The sequence below is a fragment of the Triticum urartu genome, chromosome 3A (genome assembly GCF_056163025.1).
Source record: "Triticum urartu cultivar PI428250 chromosome 3A, HENAU_Tu73, whole genome shotgun sequence".
NCBI classification, from domain to species: Eukaryota; Viridiplantae; Streptophyta; class Magnoliopsida; order Poales; family Poaceae; genus Triticum; species Triticum urartu.
In genome coordinates, this window is record NC_141875.1 from 61,229,757 (window position 1) to 61,253,525 (window position 23,769).

Here is a 23,769-nt window from a genome sequence, read left to right on the forward strand (position 1 = left end):
CCACGCGATGTGGCCCACTTTGGAACCGACTATGGGAGTCCTCAGCTCAGGCCACCAAGCCAGAAAACGACATGGTCAAAGGCCTCCTAGCCGGGACAGGTCAATAACACCTGAACCGGTCTTCAAATTTGGATGCACCTCTGTTCACCTGAGCGGTCAATTCATCTTCGGTCGTCGGTTTTGAAAATTGGTTGTCGCTCTTGAAAAATGGTTCAACGAAATCATCTTTTGTAGTCAAAGTTTTGATGTCAGCCCGAATCCGAGGAGACCGAAACCACCTCGGCTTCTAACAAGTGCTGGATATAATTGAGCCGAGCTATGCATTGGAAAGGTTCCCGCCCAGTCGTGCCTTAGGCATGAAGTATTCCGATTAATAATACATGTGCTAATAGGCTGGCCCCACATGTTATTAGAGCCAATGGTTCTGATGAACTTTGATACTTTTAGAGCATTACTAGTAGAACCCCTAAACTCTCAAACCCTTGTAGCCGTTTTAACGATTGAGAAATGCCACTTTTTGACACTTTTAAGGGTTGAAAAATAGAGGCGAAGACTAGAATCCTTAAACCCAACCCTTAAACTGCTTTAAGGGTTGGATTTGAGGGTTCTAGTCTTTGCGTCAACCCCAACCTTTAAAACTGTCATTTCATATATCACACATTTCATCACATTTCATCATATGACATATCACAAATTCCATCACATTTGACATAAAACAATAATCATTCTAGTTATTATTACAACATCGAATAAAACAATAATCATTCAAATTATTACAACAATGTTTGAGCAAATTACACTAATTGTTCGAATCAAATATGACATAGAAAAGTAAAACAAAGATACATCATGGGCCAATGCGCCACCCATCCAACTGCCAGTGGTGCTTTATTAGATCATCCCGGAGCCGACCATGAGTGGTTGCATCCCCAATCTCACGATGTGCTTGAAGAAAAGCGTGTATGCGAGAAGGATTTCTTTCCGGTTGCACACAGGTACCAACATTGTCATAGAAACAAGGGAGGTTTAACCCTCTTTCATCCTCTAGGATCATGTTGTGTAGAATCACACAACATTTCATGATGTTCATCAAGGTTTTTTTGTCCCAAAACCGAGCTGGACCACGAACTATGGCAAACCTTGCTTGCAAAACACCGAAAGCTCTCTCAATATCCTTGCGGGCTGCCTATTGTGCCTTGGTGAAATGAGCCTCTTTTCTTGTTAAGGGCACCCCATTTTTCTCCTTGATGGACTTCACAAGAGTTGCCCATTCGGGATAGATGCCATCGGTGCGATACTATCCCATTGAGTACTCATTGTCCATGATTTTGTAGTTGCAAGCTGGAGCATCCCCAGAAATTAATCTTTTGAACAAAGGAGATCTATTGAGGATATTGATATCATTGAGTGTTCCCGGCAACTCAAAGAATGCATGCCAAATCCATGTGTCCTGAGATGCTACGGCCTCAAGCACAATGGTAGCATCACGACTTTTACCGCAATACATTCTGTGCCATGCCTTTGGGCAATTTTTCCACCTCTAATGCATGCAGTCAAGACTACCTAGCATCCCCGGCCATCCCCTTTTTTCATTCATTTCCATTAATCTCTTTGTATCTTCCTCGTTTGGTGCCCGAAGATACTGCTCACCGTACAGCCGAATGACCAACTTGGCAAACCTACGGACTGACTCCATGGTTGTATCTTGCCCAATGCGAAGATACTCGTCGGTATAATCCGCGGGTATGCCATAAGCGAGTACCCGCATTGCCGCCGATATCTTTTGATATGCACTAAACCCCGTGATACCGGCGGCGGATCTACGACGTTTAAAGTAATAGGAGGCGGCCTCACAATCGTTGACAATCTTCACAAACAAACTACGCCGCATTCGGTACCTTCTGCGGAAGAGACGAGGAGGGTATGTAGGTACCTCTGCGAAGTAGTCTTCTATCAAATGCTCGTGTCCGAGAGCGCGGTTCCGGTAGATGGTGACTCGCCCCATCTTCGACCCTCTCCTCTGATCCATCAGCCTCACGCGGTTTTCAAAGGATTGCACGTCGATGAGGAGGCTCATCATCTCGACGTCGTCGTCTTGCAACAACTCGTCGATGTCCGAATCGTCGGATGACGACCAACCCGACGAATCGGACAACGAGTCCATGTCGTTGTTGTTCACCTCCATCTACACAATACAACAAACAATAAATTGTGAGTGCCAACAATGAATCAAAAAGGAAAAAAATAAAACAAAAAGGAAGAACAGGAAGCATACCTGCGGGTTGGGGGCGGGCGACGGCCGGCGTCGAGGGGAGGCGGGGGCGTCTGGCGCGGCGGCTCGAGGAGGCCGGCCTGCCTCTGGCCTCTGGGGGGCAGGAGGCGGCTGGGGGCGGGAGGCGACTGGGGGGCGGGGGGCGGGGCCGAAGGCTGATGCGGGCGGGCGGGGGCGGGGGGCGGCGGCGCAGGAGGCCGGGGGGCGGGACGCCGAGGCGGGAGGCGGCGGCGCGGGAGGTCGGGGCCGGGGGCCGGGGCGCGGGGCGGGAGGCGGGGGGCGTCGAGGGGAGGCGGGGAAGGGCGGATCCGGCGGCGGGGAGCGTGGCGCACGGGTGGGACGGCGGCGGCGTCGAGGGGAGGCGGGGGGCCGGCCGGATTGGCGGCGGGCGACGGCCGGCGGGCGGGAGGCCGGGAGGCGGGAGGTTGGGAAGGGAAACTTCCCTCCCGCGCGACGGGGGAAGGGAGTGCGGGCTGGGGTCGAGCGCCCCCCTCCAGCCCTCACTTCTACGGTTCAAAATTGGGTTTGAGGGTTGGACCCTTACTTTTTTGAGGGTTTGAGGGTTTAGGGGTTCTAGTCTTTGCGTTTTTTTGTTGCAACCCGCAAAAAAGCGGTTATTTATGAGGGTTTGAGGGTTTAGGGGTACTACTAGTAATGCTCTTAGAGCATCCATTGCCTGAGCCCTTAAACCGTTCTCGTATGTTTGGGTGGACAATCCGAATATGGAAGAGAAGAAAAAAATGCCATCCAACTAGTATCTTTATCTCGTTCTCATATGTTTGGGCTATCCACAAACCCCTAAACCCCCATAAGTGGGGAGGAGATGAGAGTGTTAGGGCAGTCCGTTACATCGGATTTGGCCCACCTCTGACCATCTTTTCTCTTTTTTTATTCTTTCTTTTCTCTTTCTCTCTTCATCCCACTAATCACATATATGTGTCCGGACAATTTGGGGGACATGGTTGTATGCAGTGCACAGATAAATAATGGCTCAAAACGGACACGCTCGAATGCCACGGACATATAGGACACCAAATTAATCCAACGTGGTTGCAGATGCTCATTAGTTATTACTTCCTCCGTTCCTAAGGCCCTGTTTGGTTTCAATAAGTCACCTGACTTATAAGTTAGGTGACTTAAAACCAGTGACTTATAAGTCACGTCTGTTTGGTTGTCATCTGACTTATAAGTCACCTGATCACACCTTCCCATCTTGTTTTTTTATGTAAAGGTGGTGGGACCCACGTAAAAGGGGGTGACTTATAAGTTTTAAGTTGGGGTGGAGCAACTTATGACTTATAAGTTGGGGTGACTTATAAGTCGGGTCTGTTTGGCAAAATAAGTCACTTTTTTTACTTTTTGACTTATAAGTTAGTGACTTATTTGAAACCAAACAGGCCCTAAATGTAAGGCCTCCTTTGGTTTATAGAGTAGAAAAATTATGAGAATAGAAAAGTCATAGAAAATGAGATGGCATGTATCTCAAATCTTATGAGTAGGAATGGGAAAGGAGATGTTATTTGATTCATATCATAGAATTTTTTTCCATTGAGTCTAGGTTAATGTTTATTTTCCTATGAAATGTGAATGATAAGAAGAATTCCTTCATGGCAATAGATTCCATTCCTACAAAGTAAAAGGCTCTAAAGGAATTTTTTTTTATAGAAATCATATTCTATGAAATTCCTACAAAATTCCTTCAAACCAAAACCAAAGGAGGCCTAAGTCTTTTTAGAGATTCTAATATGGACTAGATACGGAGCAAAATGAGTGAATCTACCCTGTAAAATGTGTCTATATTTATCCATATGTAGTCCATATTCAAATCTACTTATATTTAGGAACGGAGGGAGTATAATACTAGTGGCAAAAACAGAAGTTTATTAGCATTCTGCGTTCGACTGAACTGACAACAGCAGCCTATGAATCAGCCTTTTTCTGTTCAAAAACAACACCAACAGTCCAATCCAAGTAAGAGATGTACACCACAATCACACAAATTAATCACCAGGTACAACAACAACACAATGACACCAACCAATCTCAATGTGCCCCGGCCTCCTCTGCTTCACGACCCCGCGCTAGCTCAGCTAGACTTTTCAGTTTTCACTACACCTAGCCTGTAAAAAGTACAGTGGCGCGAGCGCTGCTCTGGGCTACGGATCTGCGGTGCAGCAGGCCACGAATCAATCAATCAGCTGTCCATGGTCACAGCACATACACACAACAGTTACAACATATGCGTCGAGATGAAATGGATCACGCGTTGCCGTTGCGCTTGGCCTTCCTGTACTCCCACGGCTCCTGCGGCTTGGACGCCGCCCACAGGCCCTTGCGCGCGGCCTGCGCCTGGCTCTGCCACTGCAGGTGGGTCAAAGAGGGGATTAGTTTCTGTCAGCAACTTCATGGTTTGATTCCATATCACTTCAGAATATCTCCATGGTTCTTTTTACTGTCAGGTGATCAGTGGGTAATGCGTGTATCTGTATGTGGACTGGTGATGATTTTACCTTGGCAAGCTCCGGGCGTTTGTCGTAGGCGGTGTAGTGCCACGCGAAGCCTTTCTTCAGCATTTGCTCCTGCGGACAAAGCAAGAGGGGATTTGTTATCTTCTGAAGTTCTTGGAGAGCGGTTGACTTTCAGAAAAGGCAGCTGTTTCTGAACGCGTTCCTTGCGGAATGCAGAAGCAACAGTTTGTTCAAGTTCGCTTCTACCATGCGTAACACTGCTGTTTTCAACTGCAAGAATGCAAGCTGACATGCCGTAGATGGCAAGAAATTGATGCTGCAGTTCTTATTCTCAAGTTGTTTCCAACAGGCGAACTGCTCTGAAGGTATGGGTTCTCACCTGCACGAAGACCCCGCCGACGTGGAGATCCCCGACGGACCGGCCGTAGCGGTCGGTGTTGTAGACGTGCACCGTCAGGCACTTGCCCTCCACCAGCTTCAGCAGCGCCTCCGTGGCCTCCTTCCCGTACGGCATCGCGCTCTCCGGCGCGTCGATCCCACTGCATCACATCCCATTTCATCTCATTTCATAACTTGTTCACACAAGCTAGCCGATCTTGATCACTGAATCAATTATAGTACTGTACAAGTGTACATAGTTGTTACCTTAGCCTGATCCTGTACTTCTTGGCGAGCACCTCAACGCCCTTGGCGTTGGGAACCATTCTGTATCCCGCGGCGGCGATGGTCTTCTGGAGCGCGTCGGCCGTGGGGTAGTTCCTGGCGGCGCGCGCCTTGGTGCGCTCCGCCGCGGCCTTCTTGATCTCGCTGGGGGCGTCATTCGTGTCCACGTACACCGTCACCGTGTCGCCGTCCGCCACCGCCTTGGCGTCCACCGGGAGCGTGTGCAGCTCGAACTTGACGCCCTGCGGCTTGTGCGCGGGGGCGCTGTGCTGGGCCGGAGGGGCGTGGTGACCGGCGGCGGGCGGCGGCGCCGATCCCGCCTCGTTCGGGTGCGGGAGGCCGTAGAAGGCGAGCAGGCCGTCGACGTCCGCCTTCTGGTGGTTCTTCAGCGTCAGCACCACGAGGCGGCCGGCCTCCTCCGGCGTGGTCGGGGCTGGCCTCGCCTTCTTCCATGCCACTTGCAGCTTCTTGTACCTTCACATCAGCGGTTTCAACTTTGTAAGAAATGATCATCGTGGCAGCATTTTTTTACACTGATACTATGAACAAGCTTCTTCTACGAATGTTCACAATCAATTCCAGGAAACATCTCAGTAGCTCCTGCTGCAAGCCTTAGCAATTGCTAGGAAACATCTCAGTAATAGCACCGAGTTCTTAATTGTATGGTTTACCAGTGAGTATGGTAGTTAATTAGTTATCTCGTTCCCTTTACCGGTTTACCCGTAAAAAGAAAGTAAAACAAAAATGAAAATCCTTAACAAAATTCTAGTTTCTTTTGTCCTTTTAACAAGTGCTACCTAATTTCTTTTACTCAATTTCTCTTCCAGATCAGGTCGCTTTCGGAATTGGACACCTCGCTCGAAGCTAGCCTTCGCATCCACGTTCGACAGTGAGCTAGCCAGGCCGTCGTCTCTGAATCGGTCTTTGACAGGCTCGTCGTCAGCTCCGAGTTAAACTACTGGTACTCCGAGCACGAATTTGCCGGAGGGAGCTCGGCAAGGAAATCAATCAAAGGGGAAGCGGAATTATAGTACGTACCAGTTGGCCTGCGCGGCGGCGGAGGAGACGACGTGGCGGCTGAGGCCCTCGGGGACCTGCTTGGTGCGCTGGAACTCGAGGATGTCGCGGCCGAGCGCGGCGACGGAGGCGTCCGCGCCGTGCGGCTGGAAGGCGGCGTCGGAGAGGTCCGAGCAGACCCCGCACAGGAACTTGTATATGCTGTTCCCCATGGCCCCTAGGACGACGACGAGGAGCAGGAGCAGGATCACGCGGCGGCTTGTGGGCGGTGGGTTCCCGTGCGAAATCCGCTCCGGGATCTGTAAAGAATGGAGTTGGTTCTGCGTGGATCTGCGGGATGAATGACAGTGTGCGCGTCGCCTCAGAGCCGTTTCGGCCCGCCTCACGAGGAAGGGAAGGCAGGAGCGAGGAGGGGGAAAGCTGTTGAGCTCTGCCAAGTGGAGGTGGGGCGCGGGATTGGCTGCGGCGGAGCTGCGCATAGGATTTGCTCCTGCGCAGGGGGTGCGTGCTGGGTTTATACTAAAATTGGAGAAGGTGGTTGCGTCGTCGCGACTTTATCCATGTCGGCACGGCGGGTCGCTGTTGCCGACTGATTTTGAGGGTTTTGGTTGGTGCTTTCGGTGATTGAGATTAGTTTTGCCATTTGCAGATAATGGCAGCGTATCCGCCGCTACGTGGCATGCGCAGGTGGAGGCCTGATGTTGGCGATACCAATTCGGGTGGGTGCCCTTGCGCCACCTCACCTCATCTAGCTGCAGCGGATGGATGGAGAGAACGATCGAATTATTGGGGATGATTTTCAACACTTGCTGCGCGCATACGTTCTTTTCTTTTGTTTATTAAACGTAGGAGTAGTTGATTGAGAGGCAGGGAAGCGTCGCTCGTGCACTGAGCGCAAGTTCTCGTGCAGTATTCCCTGCCTGCACATCCGATCTGCCTTTACTCACTTCCTTCACTCCGCTGGGCTGTTGGGTGGGACCGAGGGACGGGGCATGTCGCCACTTTTTGGGCTGTTTACCATGTGCACTTGGTGGTTATTGGTTCCCTGTCTCTCTAAGATATTTTGGGCTGCTTTCCATGTGGACCTAGTGACGGAGGAGGATGTCAACGCTAGACATTTAAGAGATGTTCGGCAATCCAGCTGCTCCCTAAAATTCGAGGATCTGCGGAGCACCTGTTCCCCCGCTCCATAATTTTTAACTTCAACTCCGCCAGCTCCAGGAGCGGGAGTATGGAGCGGAGTGATGCCAAACAGGCCTTCAGAAACCTATTAAAAATAATAATATATTTTACAAAATTGTTCGGTGTGTGTTAAAAAAATTGTATATTAAAAAAGGTTCATCATATATTTAAAAAATCTTCGATCAATGGTCACCCTATTATTAAAAAAATCGTTGTATATTAAAAATGTTCAATGCACAATAAGAAAATGTTTACTATGTATTACAAATACTCATCATATATTAAAAGTATTTTCACCATACGCTAAAAAATTGTTTGCATTAGGAAAAGAAAAAGAAAAAACACAACAGAAAAGTTGCATCGAACAGGAATAGGCGATAAAAGGCCCAAAATTGGGCCAGCCTAACTCGGCTTGCCAGTGGCCATCATGGTGCCTATTTGCCGCTTGTGGGCAGCGAATAGGATTCGACCTGTTGGAGAGCCAGGTCGTACCGGCATGAGCGCAACCATAGCCACACTGGTGTTGGCAATTCCAAGAAGGGTTCTACTAAACATACGAGGGCTATAAAAACGTCAAAATAGAAAGAAAAAACACGAAATTTTAGTGACACGTCTATCTTCTATTATTACAAGGAAGTAACCAAAAAATGTATTCCAATGACATGTCCATTCAAATCGTGATAAAAAGAAAAGCCTACAAGTTTGTCTGCACCAAGTATGTTTAATTCACCCATAAAACAACGGGTTCTTTTGGCCTTGTTTGGTAGAAGAGATTCATGAAGGTTTATAGAGGATTATCCTATAGGAGGGGACAAAAACCATAGAAATCCCCGAATCTCGTTTGGCAAACTAGGTTTGCCAAGGCCAGCCCCCACATTCCCCATAATTTCCCCAAATCTAAGTGGTTTAAAAGCTTTGAGGGGGACTCATGGAATTGAAGGGGAAAAGGCGGGATGAATGTAAAAAAAAAAAGAATGAGGCGAGGCTACCTATAACCTCCTTGAAGCATTGCCACGAAGACGCCGACATCGGTCCTTCAAAAAATTGGCCTTCTTCCCGGACACAACTCATTGCCCCCCCCCCCTCCCCTCTCTGTCCAGTCGTTGCCACCACCGGTACTCTCGCCTTCTTGATTTATAGTACTACTATGTTTTTAAAAATGAGGGACTGAATGTCGACAAAAAAACGAGTGACCAGATGTTGACTTTTTGTTAACTTGAGGGACAAAAACATACTTTTCTCCCTGAAATAACCACACGAACCTGCCCTATTCCTAGGTTCATGTCTAAGAGATATGATATGAAAATTTTACAAGTGATAATTGGTGAGACAATTAACACTTACCTGATAATAGATGCAGACATACACATACGACTGATGCCTTTGGCTGGCATGCGTACCCCTTCTTCTCCTTGAGTCCACACGCGACTAGGATTCCTCAATCTCCTGTCGGCACCATTGCCAGTCTGCCTCTTCTCCGGTGGCTTTAGGGCCATGGAGGTGTTGTGGACCTCGACCTTGCCGGCGGGAGGGTTCCTGCTTCATTTTAGGTATTTTTAGGTCTATTAGAGTTTGTGTCATGTTGAGGAGGACGTGGCGGCGGCTCCCTGAAGATGGAATAAAGTCCTCCCACCTTGCTCCCGTCTTGACGGTGTGTCTAGCATCGTCAGAGGGCGTGTGGAGATGTCTCTACAACAGATCTCATGGGATTCAGTCGGTATTGACCTTCGATAGATCTCCGTGGATCCAGTTGTTCGTTCGTGTGTCTACACATTGGATCTTTCCGTTCTACGCTTCTCGTCATCGGTGGTAGTTGATGTTCTGGTGCGCTGGTCTCATATGACCTTAACACAACGCCCTCTCAACTGTCTACTACAATAAGTTTTGTCCAACTTCGGTGAAGGAAGGGCGATGATGGTGACGCGCTTTGAGCTCGCTCCAGTGTTTGTAGTCGTTGCTAGGTGGTTTATAAATTAACTTAGATGTTATTTTTGTATTTCTAGTGTTCTTTGTACTGCCATGGCATATTATAAATAGATCGAAAGGTTTTCTCGCAAAAAACCACATACGACTTTTTGTTTTTTGACGGGTACATAAACATACGGATTATGCAGTTGCTTTTCGTGAACTTATTGTTCTTTGCAATATTTTCTTTAGATTACTCTGAGGCCCAATTACAGTCAGAAATCAGAACATCACGAAGACCTCGAGGAACATTCAAAACCATTAATCGATTAATGTGTGGCCACATATCAATCGACTAAGACTTAACCATGTCTCGTGCAAGTGATTTCTCAAAAAAAGAAAAATCCCATGCAAGTGACATAACATATAAAAAGGAAAAGGAAGATATTACTTTTGCATGAATGTTTACATAAGACCTCACGAATATAGTATCGACTGAGACATAGGCAAGCCCGATTGATTAATCGCCATGGAATCTGGCATGAGCCGCCCATGAGCAGCATGTTCGGATCTTTCTTGGCAAGGTGAAATTTGATATGAAGAGAAGACCTTCATAATTGTTTAACCAGGCAGGCTTGGACAGTGCGTCAAGAACCAGATCCTTTGCCAGTACTGAACAATCCATCTACAGGATAACGGCCCCCCTGTACATGGTCGACAGCGTATTCAGCCCCGTTAGAGCAGCAACATCTTCAGCCTCCCGAACATCATTGCACGAATTTAGGCTTCGGCGGAGAGAAAAGAAGGGTTGGCCCCTGTGGTCTCCCGTAGCTGGTCCCACCCAGCTCTGTCCCGTCTCCGCCATGGATGATGCATCGGAGCTCAGTTTTACCAGACTGATAGGAGGCACAACCCAATGATTTATCTCAGTTCCATCAGGCAAGCTTCCACTCGCTGCAACCCAGACAATACAGGCTCTGATGGAGTCGGTGCAACAACAATCTTCCCAATTGTTCTGTCAGGGCCACCGTTATGTAACTCAAGCTCAAACTGCGTGAGAAAGGCCACAGGTCTCTTGATTGTTTCTTTGCTAGGATTATGAACACAATCATCTCTTAAGAACCAGCATCACCAAAGCAGCGATGAAAGGATCCGCGTCCGAGTTACAGAGTTACATGGATCCAATAAGTTCTGAAGCCAACCCACCCCCATGTTTCGAAATTTGCCTTCCCTCAGCAGCAACCATGAACTTCTGATATCATGTCTTAAGGCTATACATTTTGTGCAAGCTATCATGGCATGAAATTCATCCTCTTCATCGCATCCACACACATTGCAAACACTATCAATCTCCAAAGTCTGGTTCCATTTACTCTTCTTTTGTCGCCAGGGTTCCAGTGGCCACTCTCCAACAAAAAATATGTTTTTCTCTGGAACTTTCTCCTTCGAGTGCACGCTCTGCGACCACCAGTGCTTGCTTGCTTGAGACCATTCTGGCCAAGTCCCTGTATCACTGAGTTCCATGATACGGTGTCTCTTACTCTTGTTTCATCAAACACCTGCTGCAGATCCCAAGTCATGCCACAGCTACTGTACATGCTGATCAGAGAATTGCAGAGGAAGGCACTGCTGCTGCGACAAAGACTGTTCTTCACCGTGCGTGCATGGACTTGCCTCCCCAAAACAAGCAACGCCAGCACCGAGCAGACCTGCAGAACAGTTGTGTATGTGGAAACGCATGGCTTGACATTGCCTTCCAGTCCCACCAAATGGACGGAGATGCGGAGTGCGTCTTCTCCACGGCGGTTCTCCAACAAGCAGGACATTATGATGTTCCATGAGAATGAATCCTTGTTACTCATAGATGTGGAGAGCTCAAGAGCCTTGCTGTCGAGCTTATGCCATGAGTATCCACTCATCATGGTGTTCCATGAAGAGATGTCCTTGTACCGCATCCCATGGAAGACCTTCTCGGCGTCAGACAGTGCACCCAGTTTTGCATGCACATCCATCGATCAACGCATTCCAAGCAAAGATGCAATCTTTGCTCCCTTGGTCCAAGAGCTTGACGATGAGCGAATGGAGCTGTGCCGCCATGGACAGCGACCCGAGGGCAACACAGGCGTTGAGCAACGAGCTGAAGAAGTGGGCGTTGGGCAGAACCTTGCGCGCAAAGAGCTCACCGTAGAGGACTGCAAAAAGCTCAACAGCTCTATCGGGCTCACCATTGTGGACATGGCACGACAGCATGGCCGTCCAGGTGAACACACTATGCCCATCCAGTGGTAGCTGGTCGAAGAGACACGCGCCGTGGTGATTGCCCTGGCATGGGACAGGCCCCCGATCATGGTGGTGTATGAGGCCGCGTTCTTCTTGGGCATCTATCTCACTGAAGAAGTACGGCCGGCGTCGACGAGCGCGGCGTTCCAGGCCACCTGGTTCTTGCTAGGCATTGCGTCGAACAAGTCGAGGGCCCTCTCTGCTTGACCGGATTTGCCGGCATCGTTGAGCACGAGGCCCTTCAAGGCCGGAGGAGATGGAGGGTGGAAGCCCCCGAGCGGCTCTAGCGAGCGTTCGCGACGCCATGCGCCGCCGTCGCTCTTACAAACGTAGTAGCGTCCCTCGCGCCACGCAAAGGATTGGCTCATAGCAGTGTCAAGATCACAGAAAGTTTGGGGGATAGGGAGCACAGAAAGCTTGTCGCTGCATCTGTGCTTGACCAGGAATATACAAGTGAGCCTATGCGTCGCTTAGAATTTGTGGCACATCCCGTAAAAGTTCGTCTTATAAAATAGTGAGCCTGTGATAAGCGTGGGTTGACGCTTACAGTGACTGATAGCTGGTTAGACTTTACTCCAAGCTTCCTGATCAGTAGTCTGTTGACGGACTGCTCGACGAATGCTTTCGTTAAATAAAGCTCTCACAAATTCCCTGCAAAAATAAAAGTTTTACGGAATACTCTTAACATGTATTTACAATGTTTTTATAGGTTAACGTGTGTGTCGACAAAATAGATCCCGTATAGCCGGTGACGCCGGCTACGAGGAGAGCGGTTGGGGCCGAAATTTTCTCCCACCAAGTCATCCAATGGATAGAGGAAACTATAAAATGAGGAGAGAAAACTGAAATTATGGTGGCTAGAGGACGGACCATTTTACGAGACCTAGTTTGTACTCCCTCCGTTCGGAATTACTTGTCGCAGAAATGGATGTATCTAGACATTTCTGCGACAAGTAATTCCGAATGGAGGGAGTACGTTTTATCGTGCAGTCCTGTAAAATGGTGGTTATTTTACACTTCCGCTCTGCTAGAAATGCTCTTAGTGCGAGCTGGAAGGCAGTCGCATCAAGGATGCATATAATGGGCAAGCCCAGAAGCGAGTCGATCGCTTCTTCCAATTTCCGTTCCTTCGTTCTTCTTTTTCCATTTAAATTTGTTTATATTTCAAAAAATATTTTAAATACAAGCATTCCAAAACTTAAACATATTGAAATTTTCTTGAAAATGTTAACGCAATGTTAAAAATTTGTAGCGTCAATTCAAAAAATGTAGAGATATTAAAAAACCAAACACATACCCACAAATAAAAGTTCAAACACATACATTTGAAATGTTAATCATGATTTTTGTAAATGTGCATAAATAAATGTTCCAGATGTATACAAAGAAGGTACAACATGTATGAAAAAATAGACATTGAAAACATGTATTTAAAAATGTTAAACATGTACTCCCTCCGTTTCTAAATGTAAATCTTTGTAGAGATTCCATTATGAACCACATACGGATGTATATAGATGCATTTTATAGTGTAGATTCACTTTTTTGCTCCGTATGTGGTCCATAGTGAAATCTCTCCAAAGACTTATATTTAGGAACAGAGGGAGTATAAAAAATGTTCCTAGTGCATGAAAAAATGTACAAGGTGTATGAAAAACAAGTAGACATAAAAAAAATTCAAAAAACGTTGATCATGCATTTGAATGTTAAACATGTATATTAAAAATTTCTTGATGTATAAGAAAAATGTACAACGTGTATGATAAAATGTTTACCTCAAAATATATTTTTGAAAAAATGTTATATATGAAAAATGTTAAAGGGATATAAAAAATGTTTATATGTATACCAAAATGTGTAATGTGTATGAACGATAAAATACACATCAACACATATGTTTGGGAAAATGTTAATAAGATATTTAGAAAATGTTCAACGTGTACACAAAAAATGTTCAGATGTATATGAAAAATGTTTCATGTGTTCAGAAAATGTTGATCCTCTATAAAATAATGTTCCTTTTCTATATGAAAAGGGAAAGAAAAAACCAACACAAAACCAAAAGGAAAAAAGGAAAAATAAAAACCAAAGAAAATGAATGCAAAAGAATGAAAACAATGAAAACCAAAAAAACACAAAGAAAAACAAAAAAACAAGAAAGAAACGAAGAAAAGCAAAGTAATAGAAAAAGAAAAAACCCAACAAAACAAAGAAAATCTAAGAAACACAAAGAAAATGGGAAAGAAAAGAAAAAATAGTGAAAATTGAGAAAGAGACAGAGAACACTGATGAAAAACGAAGAAAACAGGAAAAACCAAAGAAAACAAGGGGAAAAGAAAGAAAACTGAAAGGAAGAACAAAAAAATGAAAAAATGAAACAAACAAAACCGTAGTAGCGAGCACACCAAACAACGAGCGAGCAAGCGTGAAGAAACGTTAGAAATGGGCCAGCCCAGTATTGTAAAGGAATCGAAATGGGAAAGCAACCATGGGTACTCATCCGAAATACTCGTAAGACTTACATTAGATCTACACAATAGATATGCATCGGTATCAAAGGAAAGAGGTAGTATATGTGGACTATACTGTAGAAATGCCAGAACAAGGGGGAGAAATTTATCCTATCGAAGACTACATCTTCTTGCAGCCATCATTTTGTAGCAGTAGAAGAGCGGAGTATTATATGGTATCATCTTGTACATATGTACATCAATAATACCGCTCGGTGATCCTCTCCTCGTCCCCCTGAGAGAAAGCGATCACCGGATGTATTTTTCTGTTATCTGCGTGTGTTTTAATAAGTATCCGGTTTTAGTTGTAAGAGGTCGAGATACAACTCCAAGTTATCCTGTTACCTCAACTACTCTGCCCTCCAGGACACTAGCAACGTGTCGTGCTTCGCCTCTACATCAACTACTCTGCCCTCCAGGACCCTGGCAACGTGTCGTGCTTCGTGGAACAAATGAGCTCCGTGTATGACCCCACCGCCGTGTGCCCCCTTCTTCGGCTCCACCCAAGCCTTCCGCTATCCTGATCCAGATCGCAAGTAAGTAGCAATCAATTATTTCTGAATAAACTCGGCTGAAATTTCTCAGTTTTCCTCATGAGCTGGTGATATCAAATCAAAAAAATGCTCAGGAACTTCTCCTACATGAGCACGTTGGTGGAGAGGCTAGAAAGGATGGGGGTACCGCGATGGCGAGACCATGTTCGACGCGCCCTACGACTTCCAGTACGTCGTCACGCTGGTGGGGCGCTCGTACAAGGTCGACAACACCTTCTTCCAGGCGCTCAAGGGCCTCGTCGAGAGGGTGAGCGGGCTTAACGGCGGCAGGCCGGTGGTGCTCGCCACCCACAGCTTCGGCCTGGCGCCAGTGGTTCGTGCCCACGGCCGCCCAGTGGGGCGGCATCGTCCTGGGGATATGACATCAGAGGATCTCTAGGGGGGGAAATCCAATTTTTGAGGAAGGTTCAACTTTTTTTTAGCACTAATTTTATCTTTTCGACCCCGAGCTCCCCCAATGTCATATTGTTATGAATGTTTGCACGCACATAGAAAACTAGTTAATGTTTGATGTAAAAAAAAATCAGTTTTTTATATATATTTCAAATTTATTGTTCACCCAGCATGATATGAGCTCGTGTCCAGTTATGGATTTCCACGTTAGAGGCTGCTTTTTGTTGTGTTGGAACGGTTATTCCCTCTAGTGTCTTCTAATGTGTGCTACGTGTGTTGCAAACTATGGTAGTAAGAAGACCGAAACAGCCAATGGAGGCCAAGCGGTTTCAAATATAATTTTCTAAAGGAATTTATTTTTTCAGGAAGACACACGCGCGCACGCGCGCACACACACACACTTCCTCATCCAATTTTTCACATGTTCGTGCGGAGCACATACTCCCTCCGTTTCTAAAAAGACAAATATTTAGGAACTGAGGAAGTATAAGTTTCTATGGATTTATTTTTTATTTTTTTATAACTATTAAATATAATTTTCGATGTTTTTTTAAAAGGCTCCGTAAAGCCCGTCCTGCAAATATTCACACGCATGTATCATACTCTTGATCTCGAAAAAAAATTAGGATACTCCTTTTTTAAAAGAAAGTACTATCTCAGTTCAGGTTTATTTGTCCTTTTTTTATTTTGTGTCGGACTTTGATGTTAGATTTAACTAGCAAAATATATGTTATATACCACAAAAATAATATCATTGCAAACTTCTTTCAAATACAAACCCATCAATATGATTTTTATGGGATACGATTTATATTTTATCGGTCAAATATGTGGTCAAACTTTGACACAAAATATAAAATGGACCAATAAATCAGGACGGAGGTAGTACCCACTGATCCATGTTAAAAAAGAAAAGGCTCAAATGGTACGATCCCTCCGTCACTTCATAACGAAGTCTTCACGAAATCCTCGAAAATGATTCTGTGCAGACATCCGCGTGGTCAATATTTCAAGTGTCAAACGCTGCCTTCTATTCAAACATAAAAAACATGGACGTGTCCAAAGGACCTTGGTACCATGCCTAGTCTTCCTTGTTTAGAGGAGAATCAAAGAATTACTAGTGATTTTCCTAAGCAGACGTTCACATCCGGTGCCCCTTGGGTCTCACAAGCAAAATGTCAAGAACTACTACTGTACTTTAATCCACATGGACCAACTGATGCGCATTGTGGATAGGAGCGACATGGGATGCTTCGTGTATAAAATGTGAATTGGTCGCAAGCCCCCAATCAACACCCATCTCGCCTACCACCATCTGCAGATTGGACAAAAGGAGTACGACTCTGAATTAACTTTGATCATTCCATCGGCCCATCCATGGCGATCCCGTTGCTTCTTGCGCAGTTACTACTGGCAGTGGCACTAGCAGCGGTGCAAGCGGCGCCGCGCTTGCACCCCGTCGTCCTGGTGCCGGGCTACGCCACCAACGAGCTGGACGCGCGGCTCACCAAGCTCTACCGGCCGTCGTCGCCGGGCTGCGGGGCGCGCAAGGAGGAGGGGTGGTTCCGCCTCTACCTCAACTATTCCGCCCTCCAGGACCCCGGCAACGTGCCGTGCTTCGCGGAGCAGATGAGCTCTGTGTACGACCCCGCCGCCGACGACTACTCCAACGTCCCCGGCGTGGAGACGCGCGTCCCCTTCTTCGGCTCCACCCAAGCCTTCCGCTACCCCGATCCTGACCGCAAGTAAGTACTAGCTATCGATTGCTCAATCGTGTCGTGCCCATAATTATGAATCAAAATCGGCTGAAATTTCTCGATTTTTCAAGGAATTTCTCCTACATGAGCACGTTTATCGAGCGGTTGGAGAAGATGGGGTACCGCGACGGCGAGACCATGTTCGGCGCGCCCTACGACTTCCGGTACGCCGTCGCGCCGGTGGGGCACCCGTCCAGGGTGGGCGACGCCTTCTTCCGGGCGCTCAAGGGCCTCGTCGAGAGGGCGAGCGGGCTTAACGGCGGCATGCCGGTGGTGATCGCCACCTACAGCGCCGGCGGCCCGCTGGCGCACCAGTTCCTCGTCCGCCAGCCGCTGGCCTGGCGCCAGCGGTTCGTGCGGCGGTTCGTGCCCATCGCCGCCCCGTGGGGCGGCATCGTCCTGGGGATGCTGACGCTCGTCTCCGGGAACAACATGGGCCTGCCGTTCGTCGAGCCGCGCGCGCTGCTGCGGCAAGGCAGGAGCCTGCAGAGCAGCCTATGGATACTGCCCAGCCCGGCCGCCTTCGGCACCGCGACGCCGTTGGCTACCACGAAGAGCAGGAACTACTCGGCCGGCGACGTGGCGGACTACCTCGTCGCCATCGGGTTTGGCGAGGCCGTCAGGCCGTACAAGTCCCGCGTGCTGCCGCTGTTTGGCGGGGAGCTGCCGCATCCCGGGGTGCCGGTGACCTCCGTCATCGGGGTCGGGGTGGGGACAACTGAAAGGATAGTGTATCCCGGGGATGACTTCGACGCGACGCCGTCTGTGGTCGCCGGAGACGGCGACGGGGTGGTGAACCTGGCGAGCGCCATGGCGGTGGAGACGCCGTGGAGCCGCCGTGGTGGGCATTTTAGGATGGTCAAGGTGCTCAACATGTCTCATAATGCCCTTGTGGTGGATGATCGAGCGCTTGAGATCATCATGCGAGAGATTCAACGGGCTGATTAGGTAATCGGTTTTGCTACAACTCAGCTCAGTTGTAGTTATGGTCTCATTCACCTGGACAGCCGTTGGATCAAAAGCATTCTGACATTCGTGTGTTGTTGTGTCCTTGTTCAATCGTTCACCGTGCAGCGGTCTTGTTAATGGGCCTTTTTCGCGAGCTTTTGCTCGTTGGTTCGATGCTACCAGCTGCTTTATCCCTGGGTCGTCATGTTTGATTTGACCAGCCTGATGGTCTTTCTTTCATTCATGTAAATATTCTGACGGTTCAATAAAAAGTTTCGGAGTTTGTAAAAAAAAACAGCTACTGTTTTCTATTTTTCTTCTACAGGATGCTACTTCACATTGTGAACGTGATACTTTTTGTACTGTTTAATTTGGACATTGGTACACTCTTTCAAGCTTCATGCTTTAAAAGTCCACATACAATCAGTTTTATTATTATATTTTTATCCTTTTCTCATTCTTGATTTTTTTTCTTTTTTGTTGTTGTTGTTCTTCATTTTTTTGCTATTTTTTTCTATTTTCATGGGACAAGGTGGGTCTCAACTAGGCTTCTTTCACGCCATTAGTCGTAGATCAAATTATGTTGTGATTCTATAAAGGCAGGTTCGCAACTGCATGTTTTTAAGACGTGCAACAACTTTATGTTTTTAAGGTGGATCGTAACTTATGACACACTTGTTTATAATTGTGCACTAATCATACATGCATCACGCATCATTCTAGATTAGACAGAGAATATGGTTGACTTTGATCTATGTCATGATATTTTTTTTAGTTAAATGTATACTCAAGGGGATTCTTAGAATACACTCAACATCCAGTAGGTTGAAGTTATCTTTCAGAAGAAGATCGTCCAATTTCCAATGACGGGACATATTAATTCATCTACTGCCCGAAGCAAGATACCACCGCTATTTGTTGGAATTTTCATGGTCGGGCTACCCGGAATCCAATGATCCTCAATCTTTAATATTCGTGTCTATCTCAACTCTTCAAATAAGACCTCTCTTGAGAGTACTAATGCTTTGTCACGTGAAAGACCCACTATCTAAATAATACTTCCCCTTCAAAACACCGGCACACAAAGTTTTCGGGATGGGCTAAGAGCATCCATACCTGTTTTGCAAGCATTGCTGATATGATTGCATGTAGGTTATGGAAATCCATTCTGTTGGGAACGTAGCAGAATTTTAAAATTTTCTACGCATCATCAAGATCAATCTATGGAGTCATCTAGCAACGAGGGAGAGAGGAGTGCATCTACATACCCTTGTAGATCGCGCGCGGAAGCGTTCAAGAGAACGGGGTTGATGGAGTCGTACTCGACGTGATTCAAATCACCGATGACCTAGTGCCGAACGGACGGCACCTCCGCGTTCAACACACGTACGGTTGGGAAGACGTCTCCTCCAACTTGATCCTGCAAGGGGGAAGGAGAGGTTGATGCAGATCCAGCAGCACGACGGCGTGGTGGTGGAAGCAACGGTAATCTCGGCAGGGCTTCGCCAAGCGCTGGGAGACGGAGGAGTGTCACGGGAGGGAGAGGGAGAGGCCAGGGGCTTGGGTGCGCAGCCCTCCCTCCCCTCCACTATATATAGGGTGCCTAGGGGGCGCCGGCCCTAGGAGATCCAATCTCCTAGGGGGGCGGCGGCCAAGGGGGGTGCCTTGCCCCCCAAGGCAAGGGTGGCGCCCCCCACCCCTAGGGTTTCTAACCCTAAACGCAGGGGGAGGCCCAAGGGGGGGGCGCACCAGCCCACTAGGGGCTGGTTCCCCTCCCACTTCAGCCCATGGGGCCCTTCGGGATAGGTGGCCCCACCCGGTGGACCCCCGGTACCCTTCCGGTGGTCCCGGTACAATACCGGTGACCCCCGAAACCTTCTCGATGGCCGAAACTGGACTTCCTATATATAAATCTTTACCTCCGGACCATTCCGGAACTCCTCGTGACGTCCGGGATCTCATCCGGGACTCCGAACAACTTTCGGGTTATCGTGTGCTAATATCTCTACAACCCTAGCGTTACCGAACCTTAAGTGTGTAGACCCTACGGGTTCGGGAGACATGCAGACATGACCGAGAAGTCTCTCCGGTCAATAACCAACAGCGGGATCTAGATACCCATGTTGGCTCCCACATGCTCCACGATGATCTCATCGGATGAACCACGATGTCGAGGATTCAATCAATCCGTATACAATTCCCTTTGTCAATCGGTACGTTACTTTCCCGAGACTCGATCGTCGGTATCCCAATACCTTGTTCAGTCTCGTTACCGGCAAGTCACTTTACTCGTACCGTAATGCATGATCCCGTGATCAACCACTTGATCACATTGAGCTCATTATGATGATGCATTACCGAGTGGGCCTAGAGATACCTCTCCGTCATACGGAGTGAAAATCCCAGTCTCGATTCGTGCCAACCCAACAGACACTTTCGGAGATACCTGTAATGTACCTTTATAGTCACCCAGTTACGTTGTGACGTTTGGCACACCCAAGGCACTCCTACGGTATCCGGGAGTTGCACAATCTCATGGTCTAAGGATATGATACTTGACATTCGGAAAAGCTACAGCAAACGAACTACACGATCTTTGAGCTATGCTTAGGATTGGGTCTTGTCCATCACATCATTCTCCTAATGATGTGATCCCGTTATCAATGAAATCCAATGTCCATAGTCAGGAAACCATGACTATCTTTTGATCAACGAGCTAGTCAACTAGAGACTCACTAGGGACGTGTTGTGGTCTATGTATTCACACATGTATTACGATTTCCGGATAACACAATTATAGCATGAACAATAGACAATTATCATGAACAAAGAAATATAATAATAACCATTTTATTATTGCCTCTAGGGCATATTTCCAACAGTCTCCCACTTGCACTAGAGTCAATATTCTAGTTACATTGTGATGAATCGAACACCCATGCAGTTCTGGTGTTGATCATGTTTTGCTCTAGGGAGAGGTTTAGTCAACGGATCTGCTACATTCAGGTCCGTATGTACTTTACAAATCTCTGTGTCTCCATTTTGAACACTTTCACGAATGGAGTTAAAGCGACGCTTGATATGCCTGGTCTTCCTATGAAACCTGGGCTCCTTGGTAAGGGCAATAGCTCCAGTGTTGTCACAGAAGAGAGTCATCGGGCCCGACGCATTGGGTATGACTCCTAGGTCGGTAATGAACTCCTTCACCCAGACTGCTTCTTGTGGTGCCTCCGAGGCTGCCATGTACTCCGCTTCACATGTAGATCCCGCCACAACGCTTTGCTTGCAACGGCACCAGCTTACTGCCCCACCATTCAAAATATACACGTATCCGGTTTGTGACTTAGAGTCATCTAGATCTGTGTCGAAGCTAGCATCGACGTAACCCTTTACGACGAGCTCTTCGTCACCTCCATAAACGAGAAACATTTCCTTGGTCCTTTTGAGGTACTTCAGGATATTCTTGACCGCTGTCCAATGTTCCATGCCGGGATTACTTTGGTACCTTCCTACCAAACTTACGGCAAGGTTTACATTAGGTCTGGTACACAGCATAACATACATGATAGACCCTATGGCCGAGGCATAGGGGACGACACTCATATTTTCTCTATCTTCTGCCGTGGTCGGGCATTGAGCCGTGCTCAATCTCGTACCTTGCAATACAGGCAAGAACCCCTTCTTTGACTGATCCATTTTGAACTTCTTCAATATCCTGTCAAGGTACGTACTCTATCAAAGACCAATGAGGCGTCTCGATCTATCTCTATAGATCTTGATGCATAATATATAAGCAGCTTCTCCAAGGTCCTTCATTGAAAAACACTTGTTCAAGTAGGCCTTTATGCTTTCCAAGAATTCTATATCATTTCCCATCAACAGTATGTCATCCACATACAATATGAGAAATGCTACAGAGCTCCCACTCACTTTCTTGTAAATGCAGGCTTCTCCATAAGTCTGCATAAACCCAAACGCTTTGATCATCTCATCAAAACGAATGTTCCAACTCCGAGATGCTTGCACCAGCCCATAAATCGAGCGTTGGAGCTTGCACACCTTGTCATCATTCTTAGGATCGACAAAACCTTCCGGCTGCATCATATACAATTCTTCCTTAAGGAAACCATTGAGGAATGCCGTTTTGACGTCCATTTGCCATATTTCATAATCATAGAATGCGGCAATTGCTAACATGATTCGGACGGACTTCAGCTTCGCTACGGGTGAGAAAGTCTCATCGTAGTCAACCCCTTGAACTTGTCGATAACCCTTAGCGACAAGCCGAGCTTTATAGATGGTTATGTTACCATCCGTGTCTGTCTTCTTCTTAAAGATCCATTTGTTTTCTATGGCTCGCCGATCATCGGGCAAGTCAGTCAAAGTCCATACTTCGTTTTCATACATGGATCCTATCTCGGATTTCATGGCTTCCAGCCATTTGTCGGAATCCAGGCCCGCCATCGCTTCTTCATAGTTCGAAGGTTCACAGTTGTCTAACAACAAGATTTCCAGGACAGGGTTGCCGTACCATTCTGGTGCGGAACGTGTCCTCGTGGACCTACGAAGTTCAGTAGCAACTTGATCTGAAGTTTCATGATCATCATCATCAACTTCCTCTCTAGTCGGTGCAGGCACCTCAGGAACATTTTCTTGAGCTGCGCCACTTACCGGTTCAAGAGGTAATACTTCATCAAGTTCTACTTTCCTCCCGCTTATTTCTTTCGAGAGAAACCCTTTCTCTAGAAAGGACCCATTCTTGGCAACAAAGATCTTGCCTTCGGATCTAAGGTAGAAGGTATACCCAACAGTTTCTTTAGGGTATCCTATGAAGACGCATTTTTCCGACTTGGGTTCGAGCTTTTCAGGTTGAAGTTTCTTGACATAAGCATCGCATCCCCAAACTTTTAGAAACGATAGCTTAGGTTTCTTCCCAAACCATAATTCATACGGTGTTGTCTCAACGGATTTTGACGGAGCCCTATTTAAAGTGAATGCGGCAGTCTCTAAAGCATAGCCCCAAAATGACAGCGGTAGATCGGTAAGAGACATCATAGATCGCACCATATCTAATAGAGTGCGATTACGAAGTTCGGACACACCATTACGCTGAGGTGTTCCAGGCGGCGTGAGTTGTGAAACTATTCCACATTTTCTTAAGTGTGTGCCAAATTCGTGACTCAAGTATTCTCCCCACGATCTGATCGCAAGAACTTGATTTTCCTGTCACGTTGATTCTCAACCTCACTCTGAAATTCCTTGAACTTTTCAAAGGTCTCAGAATTGTGTTTCATTAAGTAGACATACCCATATCTACTCAAGTCATCAGTAAGGGTGAGAACATAACGATAGCCACCGCGAGCCTCAACACTCATTGGACCACACACATCAGTATGTATGATTTCCAATAAGTTGGTTGCTCGCTCCATTGTTCCTGAGAACGGACTTGGTCATTTTACCCATGAGGCATGGTTCGCACGTGTCAAATGATTCGTAATCAAGAGACTCTAAAAGTCCATCTGCATGGAGCTTCTTCATGCGTTTGACACCTATGTGACCAAGGCGGCAGTGCCACAAGTATGTGGGACTATCATTATCAACCTTACATCTTTTGGTATTCACACTATGAATATGTGTAGCATTACGCTCGAGATTCATTAAGGATAAACCATTCACCATTGGAGCATGACCATAAAACATATCTCTCATATAAATAGAACAACCATTATTCTCGGATTTAAATGAGTAGCCATCTCGAATTAAACAAGATCCTGATACAATGTTCATGCTCAAAGCTGGCACTAAATAACAATTATTGAG

General features: G+C 46.9%; 3 protein-coding genes and 1 pseudogene across 3 annotated transcripts; 1 reads left to right on the forward strand and 3 right to left on the reverse strand.

Moving 5' to 3' along the window:
• Positions 1-1,330: 1,330 nt before the first annotated feature.
• On the reverse strand, positions 1,331-2,185 carry LOC147978547 (uncharacterized). The gene has a single exon (XM_087546369.1). The coding sequence runs from the start codon at positions 2,183-2,185 to the stop codon at positions 1,541-1,543; it is 645 nt and encodes a 214-aa protein (XP_087402495.1). The 3' UTR covers positions 1,331-1,540.
• A 2,059-nt stretch (positions 2,186-4,244) lies between these two features.
• Positions 4,245-6,935, reverse strand: LOC125542862 (putative staphylococcal-like nuclease CAN1). Its single transcript, XM_048706088.2, has 5 exons — positions 6,442-6,935; positions 5,386-5,877; positions 5,120-5,279; positions 4,783-4,851; positions 4,245-4,633 (listed from the first exon to the last, which is right to left on the reverse strand). Exons 1-5 carry the CDS (start codon positions 6,897-6,899, stop codon positions 4,532-4,534), a joined length of 1,281 nt encoding a protein of 426 aa, XP_048562045.1. The 5' UTR covers positions 6,900-6,935; the 3' UTR covers positions 4,245-4,531.
• Positions 6,936-9,983: 3,048 nt separating this feature from the next.
• On the reverse strand, positions 9,984-12,224 carry LOC147978548 (pentatricopeptide repeat-containing protein At2g33680-like; annotated as a pseudogene).
• A 4,233-nt stretch (positions 12,225-16,457) lies between these two features.
• LOC125553476 (lecithin-cholesterol acyltransferase-like 1) lies at positions 16,458-18,045 on the forward strand. Its single transcript, XM_048717253.2, has 2 exons — positions 16,458-16,989; positions 17,073-18,045. The coding sequence occupies exons 1-2, from the start codon at positions 16,622-16,624 to the stop codon at positions 17,947-17,949; spliced, it is 1,245 nt and encodes a 414-aa protein (XP_048573210.2). The 5' UTR covers positions 16,458-16,621; the 3' UTR covers positions 17,950-18,045.
• The last annotated feature ends 5,724 nt before the right edge of the window (positions 18,046-23,769 follow it).

Bases quoted from the DNA above. Each gene is read 5' to 3' on its own strand.
- LOC147978547 (XM_087546369.1), bottom strand. From the start codon at position 2,185: ATGGAGGTGAACAACAACGACATGGACTCGTTGTCCGATTCGTCGGGT.
- LOC125542862 (XM_048706088.2), bottom strand. From the start codon at position 6,899: ATGCGCAGCTCCGCCGCAGCCAATCCCGCGCCCCACCTCCACTTGGCA. The intron at 5,280-5,385 runs GTAACAACTATG...GATGTGATGCAG, and splicing joins AAGTACAGGATCAGGCTAAG to TGGGATCGACGCGCCGGAGA. The intron at 4,634-4,782 runs GTAAAATCATCA...ACCCACCTGCAG, and splicing joins AACGCCCGGAGCTTGCCAAG to TGGCAGAGCCAGGCGCAGGC.
- LOC125553476 (XM_048717253.2), top strand. From the start codon at position 16,622: ATGGCGATCCCGTTGCTTCTTGCGCAGTTACTACTGGCAGTGGCACTA. The intron at 16,990-17,072 runs GTAAGTACTAGC...CGATTTTTCAAG, and splicing joins TACCCCGATCCTGACCGCAA to GAATTTCTCCTACATGAGCA.